This window comes from Myotis lucifugus, unplaced genomic scaffold (assembly GCF_000147115.1).
Source record: "Myotis lucifugus unplaced genomic scaffold, Myoluc2.0 scaffold_56, whole genome shotgun sequence".
In the NCBI taxonomy this organism is placed as follows: Eukaryota; Metazoa; Chordata; class Mammalia; order Chiroptera; family Vespertilionidae; genus Myotis; species Myotis lucifugus.
This window is the reverse complement of record NW_005871104.1, coordinates 6,673,925-6,690,513: the sequence shown is the minus strand read 5'-3', so window position 1 is coordinate 6,690,513 and position 16,589 is coordinate 6,673,925. Positions and strand designations below refer to the sequence as shown.

Genomic DNA, 16,589 nt, shown 5'->3' with positions numbered 1-16,589 from the left:
AGGCACGCACCGGGAGCTTGTCAGGCCCAGGGACTCCGCGGGTGTAACAGGCAGGACAAGAACGGTTTCCTGACTCCAAACCAAGGCTTCTCCGAATGTAGATTGAAGTGGGTCAAAGGCCACAAGTGAAGCAGCTGCCATTCAATCAGCCCCGAACCACAAATGGATACAGGTGGGTGTCTATATCTCTGGGACGTTTACTCTTGCAACCTCCCTGCAGGGTAATACAACGACATAGCCACAGTTACAGATGCACAGAGGGCCCTGGACCTCCTGGGTTTGGGAAAATGGGGACCACATACATCAGCAGCAGAGACCGTCCTGATTCCCAATCCAGCTCTGCTCCATCCCGGCTGAGGGGAGCGCCCAGGCCTGGCTCTTATCTGTGAAATGGGAATGATGTGCTGGGCTGGTTCCCGGTGGGAAATGGCTGGGCAGCAGGGGTGACTCTTACCTCCTGCAGGTACAGGAACGGCCAGCAGAGGGCAAGAGCACCCGGTTACCCTTCAGCTGGGCCTTCCAGGGACTGCACAGGCCCCTCTGGACCCCTTGCATGGACTCTGGACGGGCCACTGCTCTCCTGTCTCCTTTTCAATCCCAGCTTCACAGTCCCAGCAGGAGAGAGATGGCACGCGCAAACGATTTTCTGGAAGGACTTTGGCAGAGGGACTGTTGACAGGGGTGAGAGCAGGGGGCAGCCAGCCAACCAGGGAGGTGGCACTTGGAAACAGACCATGCAAGGTCTCAGGAGGGCGGGGCCACATGAACACAGGAGCGAAGGCGCCTGAACAAGGGGGTGGGGCCAGGTGAAGACTGAAGGGATGTGGCCAGGAGCCCCCAGAAGCTGAAGAGGCAGGAAGGACCCTCCCCTGGAGCCCTGGGAGGGAGCACAGCCCCAGACACCCTGATTTCAGATTCTGGCCCCAGAACGGGGAGAGCACATGTTCCTGCTTGTTTAGGCCAGTCTGTGGTCATCGGAGCAGCAGCCTCAGGAAATAGACCCCTTCCTGCCCCTCCTTTTGGGGCTTTGACCGGGTTCTGGGAACAGCTGAGCCCTGTGCCCCAGCAGGGGAGACCCCTTAGACCTCTCGCTGCAGGGCTCAGGGAGATCCATCCCTGTGTCTGTGCCTCGGCCCAGTCTCCCGCTCCTCCAGGGGGCTCCTTGGCAGTGACAGTGCAGTGGGCACCAGGGCAGGCTGCTCGGTGGGAAGTGCAGGTTACGTGGCTCAGGGACTCCTCGCCACCTTGCCGAGCCCCCAGCTGGAGGATGATGCAGGGCACTCCCCAGCCCCGCCCTTACCTCCCAGGCCTTCCCCCTGATGAGTCCAGCCTGGGCCTCAGCTTCCTGGAGCACCTGGGTTGACAGGAGCCAGCAACTGGTTGTCGTGCCCATATTCTAGATGCCAAAACTGAGGCTCAGAGAGGGGGAGCAGAGGTCCCTACCCCCAGCCCACCTCCCCCTCAACCCAGCCCAGCTCACAGGTGGCTTCCCCAGCTGCCACCTGGTTGCTATGGTGTCGGAGGAAGAGAAGGAGATTTCTGAGAAACGATCCAAAAATAAACACCAGCTGGTCCCTTTCCTCCCTCTCTCCAGCTTCAAAGCCTCCTTTTGTGCAGGTCGGCAGAGGCCTCATCCTGGCCAGGCAGCCGGGAGCAAAGGAGGTCAAGGAGGCAGAGGGTCCAGGTAGTGGGTTCTGGGACCCCAACCTCACCCAGCAGATTTCCTGCACCTGGGTTCCATCTCCCTCCCACAGTCCCCAGACCAGGCGGGCTGTTTCCTGCCTCCCTGCCTTCACGCATGCAGTTCCCTCCACCTTGAATGCCCTTCCTCATCCTTCAAATCTTAGCTCGGCTTTAACTCCGCTTAAACGGTGCAGGATGCAGAGGGAGCCCCAAGTGAACCTTCCCTGAGTCACCTGGGGTTCCCTCTGCACCCCGTACCGTTTTCTGGATGATGCTCTCACGGGGCGGTGAGGTCTCGGGGATGCTAGCTTTGCCTTTGTACCCCAGCCCCTGGCACAGACAGGTGTTCAGTAAACCCAGAAGGAAGGGAAGGAGGGAGGGAGGGAAGGGAGCGAAGAAACACCTCTTATAGGATTGGAGAGGATCTGGACCGTGAGCACCTGGCACAGGCTAGGAACAGAGCAAAGCCCACTCTCTTCCTGCCGCCTCCACTTGAGCCTGGGCTCCAACACCTTCTGTCTCATCCGATTTGGAGCCGGCTCAGGGGTCATCTCCATACCCGCAGGCCTGTGTCTGTTGCTCATTTGGATGCAAGGTAATTGCACCAGGATGCAGACGTGCACTTGACTTTATAAGGAGCTAGTGTGTTTGGGAGAAAGGCCTCCATTCTCTGAAATCCTGACTGTGCAAACTTGCAAGGGCCCGAGGGCTGACCTTGAGCAGGATTTTTCAGTTTTCACACTGAATACTTTCTGCAAACAAAGCCTTATCTGATGGCCATTACATAAAACAAATGGCTGCTTGGGGCGAAGTGGTGGGTGTTGAAGGGACTAGGAGAGGGGACCAGTCCCATCTCCCCTGTAGCTCTGGGTCCCGGGGAGATGGGGGTTGGGGTTGGTCCTGGCGGTGGGATGGGGCAGCCAGGAGAGAGGGAGAGCTCTGGGGAGAGTCCAGTAGCTGACATTTACTAACTGGTACAGAAGGGCTTCAGTATTTTCAGAACTGCGTGTTCATGCCAGTGTGGCTGGGCCAAGGAACTCATCTTTCACAGCAAGAAGTCAGTTTATACAAACAAAAATGAAAATATGTCCTTGGAAAAAAATCATAATGACTACAACCTTTAATGTTCTCAGTTTCTTTTTTTTTAATCTTGAAGGGATATTTTTGGGGAGGTATCTCTTGCCTAGAGGAAATATTTATATGAATTCAGCAATCCCATCAACTTCTTTTTCTTTTGTGAAATTCAAGTAAAATTAAATTTAAAATTGTCTAAAAAAATAACGCTTGCATGTAATTGCTATAATGTGCATTTTTGAGCCAATTGTGTGTTAGGTCGGAGAGAGCCCAGGATCGGATACATGCAGGCATGTGATGAGACAATGGACTCCCCCTGGAATTTCTCACAGATCTGGGATTTCTCACAGGTCAACGTGCCAGACACAGATACCTGCTTCTTCTCCCTGAATTCACAGCGATCCCCACACAGATACTGACCCATTCCTGAATGTCCCGCCCACCCCCTGCGGCTGAGACTCCCTCAGTTGAATGTGTGGTGATCCCTGCTGCGGACACTTCCTCAGTTCAGGCCCCCGCCCTCACCCAACCACAGTATAAAAAAAGTGCCCCCCTCCATGTTGGCGTGAATCCACGTGCCCTGTCTTTGGGGGTACGTGGGTCTCCCGGGGACGCAGAATAAACTTTCCTTTCCTTTCTTTTCTGATTCACTGGACTCTATTTCTTGCGCCGCCTCCTGAGCCACCTAACCTAACATTGTGAAACTAGTCTGTGACTGTTGGTTTAGTCTGTTGTTAAATTCACACAAGATTGTTGAAGTTTATTTTTTTAAACCTATTCATGAGTGTCTATTTTGAATTTAATATTTTTATGCCACTACAAAAAAAAAAAGCAAAAAGTTCTGGAGGGGAGAGCAGACAAGCTCTACGTGGCACAAGAGAGCAGAGCTGGCTAGGGTCACTGGTACATTTTGTTAGGTTAGGTGGCTCAGGAGGCGGCGCAAGAAATAGAGTCCAGTGAATCAGAAAAGAAAGGAAAGGAAAGTTTATTCTGCGTCCCCGGGAGACGCACGTACCCCCAAAGACAGGGCACGTGGATTCACGCCAACATGGAGGGGGGCGCTTTTTTTATACTGCGGTTGGGTGAGGGGCGGGGACATGAGCTGAGGTATTCAGTTGAGGAGGCTTCAGCTGCAGGGGAGTATGTGGATTCAGGGAGAAGAAGCAGGTATCTGTGTCTGGCACGTTGACCTGTGAGAAATCCCAGATCTGTGAGAAATTCCAGAGGAAGTCCATTGTCTCATCCCATGTCTGTATGTATCTGATCCTGGGCTCTCTCCGACCAAACACATTTCATTTAGAGAACTTTACGGTACACAGCTCCCTCACATCTCCATGGCTGCTTTGGTCGGTGGCATTCTCATGTGCTGGGGTTAACCTTATTGCCTGATGGAGGTTGCCTGTGAAGGAGATTCCTAAAAGGCAGGCGTGGGAAAGGTGTGAGGAGTCAGGACTAGGTAAGTTCTGAGTCCCTTACAGCTCTCAGTTTTGATTTCAGGACTCTCCTAATAAGAACCTTGATTTATGAAGTTGTAAACTTCTGGAACTAATGGTGAAGTGCTCCATTTGAAAAAAAGAGCCACACTGCCATCTGGTGATCATCACAATTATTCTTTTTTTAGTCATTTGTTTTTGATTATTGGGAGAAAACTCATTCATTTCTTAACTTGTTGACATTTTTTTCCTGCAGTACCTTTTCTTTGTAGCATCCCTTCCTGGAAAAGACCTACTTTGTTTCTACTTTTCATTTTGATAAAGGACAAATGTTTGCATCTAAATCCCCATTCAGCTGTCTGATAATTTCCTGGCAATAATTTCCTAAGAAAGGGTCAAAGATTATTGTTTAATGGAAAGCGTTGCCTATGCATTTTCCAATTGTCCTTGCAGGGAACAGAAAAAGAGGATAGACCCCTCACCTCACTTTATAAGGGCAGCACAACTTTGATGCCCAAACCTGAGAAGGACATTATAAGGAATGAAAACTATAGGATACCATGTTAGAAAGCTGAATCGATTTCTCTCGCCCCCTCTCTATCCATCTAGGTAATGGTATATTACAACCATATTGTTTATTTCCATAACTCGAGATTGATTAATGTGTAAAAGTAAACTGTTGACAACCACCACAGTAAGCACACGCCAAGCTCAGTGATGCAGAACGTGCATTTGAGAAGGACGTGGGTGCAAGTGTTTATTTGGAAGATGGTCCCAGGAAATCCAAGAGAGGAAACTGGGAAAGTGAGACAAAGGTGGAAGAGAAGCGAGAAAAAAAGTGCAGTGCTCGGCTGGTGTGGCTCCGTGGTTGAGCGTTGACCTATGAACCAGGAGGTTAGGATTCAATTCCCCATCAGGGCACATGCCCAGGTTGTGGTGTCTGAGTGGGGCCAGGGTGCTTTGGCCCCTGCAAAGCAGGTAGTGCTCCGAGGCTCACTTGAAAATGAATCGCATTGGGAGGGGTCCAAGGATCAATGAGCCACCATTTGGAGGTCTTGTCACGAGGAGAAGGTTCCTGGTGCTTCCAAATTGCTCTGTTTCCTGCGGGTGAATTTCAGAGCTCCCTGGATGCCAGCTCCTGCATCCTCATGCCCAATGTTGTGATGCCCATGAAAGCACACTGACCATCCAATCTATTCTTGAACACTTACAGTCCCAATACAGGCAGTCTGGTCTGTTGTGGGACATTCTTAACTAATAGAAAGTCCTCCCTTTATCTGAGCCATAACCTCTCTCTCCCTGTGACCATGATGCACTGATTTTTGTCTACATCAGAGGCCGTGCAGCACACTGCGCATGTGCACGATTTGTTAGTAGCTATCAAAATGTAAAATATGCATACGCTTTGGCCAACACTTCTAGGAATCTATTCTGCAGATACATGGACAAAGTATATCTATAAAACCCTAATATGCAAATATACTGAACGGTGGAACAACCGAACAATTGGTCCCACGCTGTCAGCAGGTGGGGGGGGGAGCGGGGAGGGGGGTTGGGTTGTGATTAGGTCATGAGGGTTGAGCCCTCATGAATGGGATTAGTCCCTTATAGAAAAGGGTTCTCTCTAGGACAGGACCGTGTGGTATCCCCTGCTTGGTCTTTCAGCTTCCAGAAGTGTGTGAAATAAATTTATGTTTCTGATAAGCCACCTAGTCTATGTAATTTGTTGTAGCAGCCTGAATGGATTAAGACACCACGCTTTCCTCCTGTATCAGAAAGGAAAGGTCCTCTTTAGACCCCACTTTCCCTCTGTGTTCTAGATCCTAGTCATCCCACTTCACTGGGGTCTTTTGTGCAATACAACAGCCCCTGTTCCCTGTACACAGCTGTGTTCCAAGATACAGAGCCATCAAAATCTTTGCACACAACACATACTCATCTGTTTGTCTGCAAACATCACACCAGCACCAAAGTTGAGCAAAGGGGCGATGGATGGTAGGGGCGCCATCCCAGTTACAACAAGCATTACTTCATGATACAGAGATGGGCACTGCCCTTACCTAGAGATGCAAAGAGAGATTGTCCTAAACCCTGGGAGGTAAACCCCACAGTGAGAGAATCCATTTTCACTTGTGGATGCCAGGACCTACCCCTTTGCTGGCCTGAGCTGACTCTGAGGTGAGTAGCAAATTGAAAAGGCACTGGGTGAAGAATATAGGAAGACATCCACTGTGTTCCCAAAATTTCGGAATCAGTCAGGGCTCCATAAAAAAATGGTTTAAACTTTGATGGGAAATGGAGAGACATGAGAATCTCTATGGCTGAGCACCTGAAAGAAGAATGTTTGCATGTGAGTCATTTAAATAAATGAGGTTGACATCTGGCTGCTGCTGTGTGATATCAGCCCAGGGTCACAGTGACTCTGGCATTGCTCGAATGGAGCCATTTTTCTGGCTTTTGTATAAAAGTGCCGCTGATCACTTCTTCCTACTAGAAACGCCTTCTTGGCACCAATGAACACCCACTCTCCTGGTTTCCTTATTTCCTGGACTGTTCCTTCTCTGTTTCCTTCCTGGGTTGTTTCTTCTCCCCTGTCTCTGGTGAACTCTTCCATCTCCTGGTTTTACCTATGTCTGTGCTGAGAACTTTCCAACTTTACCACCAGCCCAGCTCCTCCATAGAGCTTCAAAATCATAGCCAAACATCTGCATTTGGCCGCCTCCATCTGATGTCAAGCTTTGCCACTAGCTGTTCTTTTTATCTTCACCTGTGTCTCCCTTCAGATGTAAGAGAACATCTTTTTTTTGTTTATTGTAAAAACCTTGTTTACCTCCTGAGATCACCAGTGGAGCCTGACAACCATATGTGGGCCATTTCACCGAGGGCACAATGTACATACCTGTCTTTGAGGTAAAAGGCAAGCAGAGACCAGAGGTTAAGACTTAGCAGAAACTCTAGAAGATGAGGCTGGAGTGACGAGGGAAAGGAGTCAAAGGCTGGTCCTGCAGTCTTTGGTGCTCTCTGAGACTCATCTGGAAAAAACATCACATTTGGAAGGGCCCAGGGCCAAATGAGCCACATTTGAGAGGTTTTCCCAAGGGCGAATTTCAGAGATTCCTTAGATGTCAGCTTCTCTAATGCCCTCTACAGAATCCAGATCACTAACTCTATTCTTGAAAACTTATTACTCCAACACAGGCAACCTGATCTGATGTGGGTTATTTTTAACTATGAGAAAGCACTCTATTTTTAACCATGGTCTGTCTCCTCATGATGGTCATGCACTGATTTTATGTCAGAGGTAGTTCAACATGGTTGTGCACACGTGAACAATTTGTTAGTAGTTACCAAAATGTTAAATGTGCATACCCCTTGGCCAGTAGTCTCACCTCTAGGAATGTATTCTGCAGATATATGAACAAAAGTGTACAAAGGTGTATGAGGATGTTCACTGGTGAACTGTAGTGGTTCTTTTCCTCATTGGCTCAGGCTCATGAGGGTCACAAATGCTAAATCACGGATCATGCAAGGTAGATTGGTAAGTACCACAAGAAAGCAGCCAAGTAACATTAAAAGGATCTGGCTGCTTTCCTCTCTGGATTATGAGCTCCATAGGGCACGAGGTCAGGTCTACTGTGTAATGAATTGATGTCTCCTGTGGGAAGAAATGCTTCATTGTGCTGCTTGCCTACTCTGTGCCAGGTGTTGTGAAACTGGCACTTTACTGTCAGTTTATAGCTAATGCTCATAATGAGACAGGCCAGTAAACTAAGACAAGTGGATTAGGGAAACTGAAGCAGAGAGCTAAACAAACTGGCAGAGTAATTTACCCAGATACAGAAGGTCACCTCCCTAGAAATGACAGCTAGGCCTCAACTGCCCAGAAGAGCAGCAAAACCATGTGGGTGACACCAGGATCGGCTGCAATGACTGATGAGCCCCTGCTCTGACACTGACCAATCAGTAACGACCACGATTCTGTTGAAACCCTCCCCCGAGACCTCCCCTAAGATTCCCACCTGCAAGAAAGAGATAAAGCCTCCAGACAAATGACCCAGCCCGTGCTCTCCCTCTGGGGAGCAACCCCCTCACTGCTCATAATGAGACAGGAATTGGCCCACATCTCTGTCAGGTGTGCCCTCTCCTCTGCAGAGGTTCTCCCCAAAGGGGCCTGTCTTTTCACAATAGACAATTCAGCCATGCAAGAAAGGGATCAAGTGAGCAGGAAATGTGAAGGAATCAAGTGGGAACTAGGTGAACATGGGTCAACTGTTTATTCATAAAGACACCCTCATCCTTTCCAGGTATGCTTTCCTACAGGCACCTCCAGCACAGGTCCTCCTCTAAAGCTGCTCATGAACAAACAGGTAAAACCACAGGAAGGAGGGCAGGAAATAATTTAGAGATATCAAATGCTCAAATCGATGGCAGGCATGACTTCTCACCCCAACAGTTTCCTCTGTAAGTACCCTCAGCTCTCAGGGAGAACAGCTGAGGCTGCAGGGCAGGGGTCAGAAAGGAACTGAAGAGATATTAGACTGGGTCTTTATGTGCAGTCACCACAGTTAAGGCAAGTGTATGTAAATAATAAGAGTATAATAAAATATAAAATGTCACTTTAACATAGCAATAAGCAAGGCCACCAAGACCAAAGACAGTAAATGAGCCAGTCATAGGAACGAGATATCAAGCAAGAGTGTCTGAAGTGCAAGTACAGATGTGTCTTTTAGACATTAACACCTGTTATGGCAGGAGAGAGAGTATTAAAGAGGACTAATATTAACTAAAAATCTGCTGTGTATTATACTTTTATTGACCAATAAAAAAAATATTCAGATGGGCAAAGCAGGCTTGCCTGAAGTCACACAATCTTTGAATAGTTGAGCCAGGATTTAAACCCAAGACCATCTGGTTCTGTACCAAAGTCTTTCCACCATTCCAAATTCCCAGTGAAGGAAATAAAGGGGATACCTGGTCAAGAAGCATCCATTTCAAGGTTCAGGACACTTCCAGAGATACAGGTCAATCTATATGCTTGAGATGGGGAAACACATAAACATCACCTTTATTGCATTTGATTAACTATCTCTTTCCATCATTGCACAAGAATTTTACAAGTATCATTAGGGGTCATGCTAAGCCCCTCCTTATAATGCGATGTCTAGGAATTTATTTTTCTTTTATTCAAGCTTTCTCCATGTCCTCTATAGGGTCTGGCTGTATGGCCAAAACTATGATAAGCTAATAGCAATTTCACAATGTCTGGTTATTATTATATTGTGTAATAAGGAATATGTAACTTGACATCATTCTGTATACATAATTTGTTCTATTGACCATTCAGTTCAAAGCTATACATGCCATGTAGATTAAGTTTTGCATCATCTTTGCTGAATTACATATCATCACACTACAGACATGAATTATCTTGTAAAATTTTATGTATAATGATGTCTTCCACAAATTTATCAAATTATTCAGGTTTCTAGTATTTATTAAGGCTTGAGCTAATACTGAAAGCTTTTCTGTGTTCACTTCATTATGGTTTTTCCACCGTTATGAATTCTCTGGTGCACAGTGAGTTGTGACTTCTGTATGAAGGCTTTTCCACATGTAGCACACTGATAGGGTCTTTCCCCAGTATGAATTCTCTGATGTAAAACAAGGTCTGACTTTTGAGAAAAGGCCTTTCCACATTCAGCGCACATGTAAGGCTTCTCTCCTGTATGACTTCGCTGATGTCCTGGGAGGTGGGACTTCTGAGAGAAGGCTTTCCCACATTCAGTACATATATAAGGTTTTTCTCCTGTGTGAACTCTCTGATGTCCAATGAGATGTGATTTCTGACAGAAGGCCTTTCCACATTCATTGCATTTGTAGGGTTTCTCTCCAGTATGTGTTCTCTGATGTATGATAAGCTGTGACTTCCGGGAGAAGGTCTTCCCACATTCAGTACATTCATAAGGTTTCTCCCCAGTATGAATTAACTGGTGTGTGATGAGTTCTGTCTTCCTGCTGAAGGCTTCTGCACATTGATCACATTTGTAGGGTTTTTCTCCAGTGTGAATTCTTTTATGTATAATGAGGTGGGACTTCTCACAGAAAGCTTTCCCACATTCAGTACACTCATATGGCTTCTCTCCAGTATGAGTTCTATGATGTATAATCAGTTGTGACTTCTGGGAGAAGGCCTTACCGCACTCTCTACATTCATAAGGTTTCTCTCCAGTGTGGATTCTCTGGTGTATAATGAGGGGTGATTTCTGGGAGAAGGCTTTCCCACAGTCACTACATTCATAAGGTTTTTCCCCAGTATGGACTCTCTGATGTATAATGAGAGATGATTTTTGAGAGAAGGCTTTTCCACATTCAGAACATTCATAAGGTTTCTCCCCTGTATGAGTTCTCTGATGTACAATGAGATGAAACTTCTCACTGAACCCTTTCCCACATGCACCACAATCATATGGTTTCTTTCCAGTATGAATTCGTTGATGTACAATAAGCTGTAACTTCTTAGCAAAGCCTTTTCCACATGTAATACATACACAGGTTTTCTCTTTAGTTTCAACATTCTTATAATGAAGAAGGGATTGTCTAGTTAAAATGTTTTTACCATCACAGGGTATTACTCCATTTTGAATTTTCTCAAGATTAAAATTGGACACATCGTGGCTAGATGATTTTTCACATCCAAATCTCTCATCAGGATTTTTTCTTGAACCAATCTCATTACAACTAGGTAGGTCAATATTAGATTTCAAGTACTTTTTAAATTCATCATAGTTATGGGGTCTTTGTCTTGAAGTATCTGGCTCTATGAACTCTTGAAACATTTTCCCCAATGCCTTATATTTATGGCCTGCCTCCACAGTCACTCTGTTGTTACTGATAACTGTTACTTGACTGAAAAGTCTGTCTTGATTTTGTGGACATCTCTGCAGCTGGCCATCAACGTGACATACTTTTAAAATGGAGTACAATGAACCATCCTTTGTGACTCCTTTCAGTGTCTTATTATGGAAGGAAAAAGACCCAAAAATACATGATTGGAGGTTTTCAAGGTTACTCGTCCTGTCTAAAGAAAAGAAAGATAAATAAAACAATCATAAAGAACAGTTAACAGAACACAGAGGTGTGAAACCAATAATTGATCTAATGTAGATGAACTCAGAAAACAAGGGTGGAGACAGGCCATTTTGTCAGATAGTACAGCATATAGTATGATCAAGTGAATGGACATACAAAGATCTCAAAGAGAAATATCCATGGCAAAGATAGACTTGAAGAAGATAGAAAAGTGTTCATGTTATTATCACTCTAATCTTGGATTACTATACTAGCATCTTCCCATTTACACCACCTTCTTAATGAAAACACCTTTCGCCTTTTTAGTTCATTTATTTTATAAACCATTTGCCATATATATATATATATATATATATATATATATATATATATATATAATTGTCCTGCCACCACTATCTAAAGAAATAAGTACTCTCTGGTACTCAAAATACTTTACTTCTCTGTCTACATTCCTAATTAACAAATAATATAAACAACAGAATAATCCACGATCCTCTTATGGGTTCAATATCAGATTCACACCAAGAATCCAAACTTGAATTCCACTATTCCTCATAAATATCTTTCCCACATTCAGTACATTTATCTTCTATATGCATCAAATAAAACTAGCAAAGTTCACCCAGAAGAGCCATATTTCCCTAACTCATATACTCCCTCCCCACGCCCCCACCACACTACAGCAGTTTGACTTCATCTTCCTCCTTTGGCATCATCAATACTTGATATCTTTCAAAGCAGCTACTGCTGCATACTCTAAAAATACCTTCTTAAATTCTGTTGCATCTCTTTAGATTCTAATTTTCTCTGAACTTTTAAAATTGGAAGCTATATTCGATATTTAATTTTGTATAGCCATGCACCTGGAAGTCTTACCTTCTAAAGTATAACCTATGTATCTTGTATGGCCTATTAAGACTTTTCATAAAGTGTGTGTGTGTGTGTGTGTGTGTGTGTGTGTGTGTGTGTATGAATGAAAGAGTGGGGATTAGTGAGAAATAGCTCCCCCTGTAAAGACTTATAATTATTTAATTGATTATTAGTTGAATGCCTACTAAATTCTCAGCACAGCAGCAAAGAATAAGAGATTTCAATAAGGATAGAAACATAAGCCTTGGGCACCAATCTGTTAAATAAAATAAACCAACAAACTGATATTTCACTTCTCTTGTCTCCCATCTGCCAGATTTTTACCTGGATAAATCCAATTTGACATGTCTCTCTTAATGATCCATGGATCTTCTCCTTGTTCCAACTTGGAGATTACATCGGGTTTGGAAACTGGATGCCCTATTAAATGGAAAACACAGAGGAACTGGGATACACTATATTGAAGGAAGAAGAGAGGGTACCGTTCAAGTGTACAATGAAGCAGTCCAGGTAGCCCTCAACAGAGTAATGACCTCCATTTGGGAAGGTATGAGGATCATAAAAGTCATTATATGTCAGGAACCACCTAACCACAGCAACTGATAAGGAAAGGTATTGGATTGTACAAGTCTGAGTTATGCAGAAAGCCATCCTTACCCATGGAGACCAGATGGCTGTAGTTCTCCAGCATCACATCCCTATACAGGGTCCTCTGAGCAGGGTCCAGTTGTTGCCACTCCTCCTGAGTGAAATCCACAGCCACATCCTTGAATGATACTAACCCCTGTAACAGTATATTCCTGTTCAATCTGAAGTGGTCATTCTTATTTCTATTAGAGCATGCAATACTATATCTACACTTGGTTTTATATCATGTTATCTGGGATAAACAATGTAATATACTGTCATTAGCTGGAAGAGCCAGATAGACCTGGAAAACAGAAGAGGCAAATAATAAAATGTCTACCTAATACAAATGATAATTTGATATATGATAAGGGCAGCATTCAAATAACTGGGAGGAAAGTGGATTATTCAATGGATAGTAGTAAAAATACTGGATAGTCAACAGGTAAAGAATAATGCTGAATCCAGGTTAAATTGTCTCCCCTGAAAACTCGTATGTGGAAATTCGAACTCCCAGTGCCTCAGAATGTTTCCTTATTTGCAAATATGTCGTTGCAGATGTAGTCAGTTACATGAGGTCGTTAGGGTGGATTCTAATCCAATATCACTGATGTCCATATCAATAGGAGAAAGTTGAACAGAGGGACAGGAGGACATAGAGAGAAGAGGATGATATGAAGAGACATGCGGAGAAGATGGCCATCTATAATCCAAGGAGAGAGCCCTGAAACGGATCCTTCCCTCACAGCCCTTCGAAGGAACCGATCCTACTGACATCTTGAGTTTCGACTTCTAGCCCCCAGAACTGTGAGATAATAAATTTCTGTTGTTTAATCTACCCAGTTTGTGGTACTTTGTTATGGCAGTCCTAGCAAACTAATACACCGTATCTGATGTCTTAGAAAACAGAAAAAAATCCATTCCAAAGGGAGCCAAAATTTAAATTATAAAAAATACCGAAGGCCATAAAAGTAACAGAACAAAACATGAGAGAATTTTTATTAATAATTATAGGGGAGAAAAGGCCTTTCTAAGCATAATACTTAGAAATCACAGAATGTCAGAGTTCTTGAATTAGATCATAATTGAATCCCCTCATTTTATAGAAACATAATCTTAGCTTCTCTGGAATTCAACAGTTCTACTACATATACTCAATAGCCAGTAATATAATGAAATACATCAATTGAAATAGCAATATCACAGAACAAACTTAAGAAATGTGCAGGAAATATTCATGGGGTGGGGGAAGAACACCTCACCAAGAAATTATTGACATGGCATTAAAATAAAGGACTTGGGTAAGTGCAGAGCCAGAAGATGTTTCTGGAGGGAGAAGTAACTATTTTAATGATGTCAGCATTATGTTCACAACAGTTGTCATCGAACAGAATCTGAATGATCTGTATTATTTTAAACTATTTGTCAGTCTTTCCTAAATATTCCATTATTATAAAACATTGCTTTCAGAATGAAAACAAATTAAATATTGTTTTCAAATATCAACATTCCCCTTCTTAAAAAGCCTCCTTTGGACCCATCCTCCTGGAACATACAAATAGCCTCATCTCAATCTTATAGTTTCTCTCGTCCCACCCCACGTCCCATATTCAGACCATCAAGCTGCCAAGCATTTAGTTTATCCTCATAACAAATCTATTAATTTTCCCATTTTATGTTTTTTTTTAAACATATTTTATTGATTTTTTACAGAGAGGAAGGGAGAGAGATAGAGAGTTAGAAACATCGATGAGAGAGAAACATCGATCAGCTGCCTCCTGCACATCCCCCACTGGGGATGTGCCCGCCACCCAGGTGCATGCCCCTGACCGGAATCGAACCTGGGACCCTTCAGTCCGCAGGCCGACGCTCTATCCACTGAGCCAAACCGGTTTCGGCCCCATTTTATGTTTGAGAAAACTGAGGATTACAGTGCTTAACTAACCACTTGCCAGAGGTTACACACTGAATATATGATTGATTAACTGAGATTTAAAAGTATGTGTTCTGATTTGGTAGTTTGGGTTCTTAACCACTGCCTCCTTGCTATTGTAAACATGATCTTTTATATTTTATGACTTCAATACCATTTGTAGTCAAACTTTACATGAAACAGCCTCCACTTTGGTTTTCCTCAAATTCTCAGCCTTCCTAAAACCACTCTGCTCTTTTTACTTTTGCAAATGCTGTTTTCCATCCTCACCCTACCTTCCTTCATGACCCAAAGTTCAATAATCTTTTAATCCTATTTCCAACTTCCTTATAAAGCTAGTTGCCTCCCCCTCTCTGCTGTAACAGTTCCTTGCACTCATGTCTATATGTCAATGTTGATTTCCACTTGGTTTACCCCATTTTCCTCCCTCGTTCCTCCTAGGAAAGAACCATGCCTAACCGTTCTTGAGATAGTCCTCTTTACAGACCTGTAACTGATGATGTCTGCAAGGAAGATCTGAAAAATCAGTACATCAATTCATTTAAATGGTTTCAGGCCAGGTTATCTACATATTACCTAGCAACTCTTTTTAAGTTTTGATCTTTATTTTGCCTACCTGTGACCTAACCCAAATTTTAGCTCTTTTTAACTTTTCCATTTGAATATGTGGAAAACCAAGGAGGAAATTTAAAAAATTAAAAATAAAAGCAACTCACCTGGGACTTCATCTTTTCTGCTCTCTTCTAAAAGAACAGATGCCTGAAAAAAGCAAAACAGGTGGTCAGGAGGACGTTTTCACAGACCAGACCCAGAATGCAGCTTCCGTATTCACCATTCGACAAACAACAGGGACCAGAAGTTGGGTGGATGACAGGCCAACCTGTGGAGAAAGTCGATGGGTCCTCGCAGAATGTTCAGCAAGCACCATGTGAAAGAAGTCCTCTTCTGACCAGATAGAACTTAGACAAGGTTTTTTAATTGTATAGAGTGAAGATGTTACATGTTGATTTACTGACAACTTACTTTCCCACCTATGAACCAGCAATTATATTTGTAAAATGTTTCCGTAAGGCATACACATGGATAGATCTCTATAAAGATTTAACTGCAGATGGAGATCCCTGGCAATAAGAACGGCAATGACCAAATGGAAAACTATGGAATGTATTTCTTTATTCCTTAGAAAGAACCAGCAACTGCATTCCAATACTCTATTATTTTCCTTCAACTCGGCAAACTCTCCTGCCAATCAATATTCATGGACCTAAATGTTGATTTCGACCTGTTTTCTGTTTAAATTTTATTGGAAGGTACATACCTGGTAAATGTTTCTCAGTCCCAGTTGGAGGCGTGCAGACAGGACTGAACTGGTTCAGAGGACGTGAGCGCTCCCATGACACGGACACTTTATCAAAACAGATCTGGAAGGAAAACCAGGAGAAAAAATCACACCAATTTCTCGGAACCCAGCAGGTGCTCAATAAATGTTTCTTGAATAAAATATAAAATGATTTCAATAAAGTTAGAAACAAGTAGGTCCAAAATCACACTTTTCATAATAATCCTATCCTTTTTGTTTGGTCTTGTTTTAAAATGATTATTTCTGGGGGGAGCATCAGATTAAGGGTGCAATGATGGATTTAAGAACTCGAGTGTCCTATGACCTGTGGAAATTTTAATGGATGTAAAACCTTTTCCAGTAAATTAGGGCTGATCACCATGATGCCCTGATACCATTACTGTTCCATCCAAATCGCTGAATCCTGGGGCTTAACAATCACATTCCCCACAGAACTCCCCTATGCCCATCACATCACTGACCACCACAAGGGCACCCCCATCATTTAGTCCACAGCCCCCTCAGCGATCACTGATTCCCA

At 43.9% G+C, this 16,589-nt stretch overlaps 1 protein-coding gene and 1 long non-coding RNA gene across 2 annotated transcripts; one reads left to right on the top strand and one right to left on the bottom strand.

The window, feature by feature from the left end:
* Positions 1 to 9,001: 9,001 nt before the first annotated feature.
* On the bottom strand, positions 9,002 to 15,493 carry ZNF300 (zinc finger protein 300). Its single transcript, XM_023754123.1, has 4 exons — positions 15,426 to 15,493; positions 12,807 to 12,933; positions 12,443 to 12,569; positions 9,002 to 11,264 (listed from the first exon to the last, which is right to left on the bottom strand). The coding sequence occupies exons 1-4, from the start codon at positions 15,435 to 15,437 to the stop codon at positions 9,722 to 9,724; spliced, it is 1,809 nt and encodes a 602-aa protein (XP_023609891.1). The 5' UTR covers positions 15,438 to 15,493; the 3' UTR covers positions 9,002 to 9,721.
* LOC111826130 lies at positions 12,471 to 15,450 on the top strand. The gene is made up of 3 exons (XR_002829383.1): positions 12,471 to 12,696; positions 13,403 to 13,583; positions 15,151 to 15,450. It is a non-coding gene; the product is annotated as an uncharacterized LOC111826130 (long non-coding RNA).
* Positions 15,494 to 16,589: the final 1,096 nt, after the last annotated feature.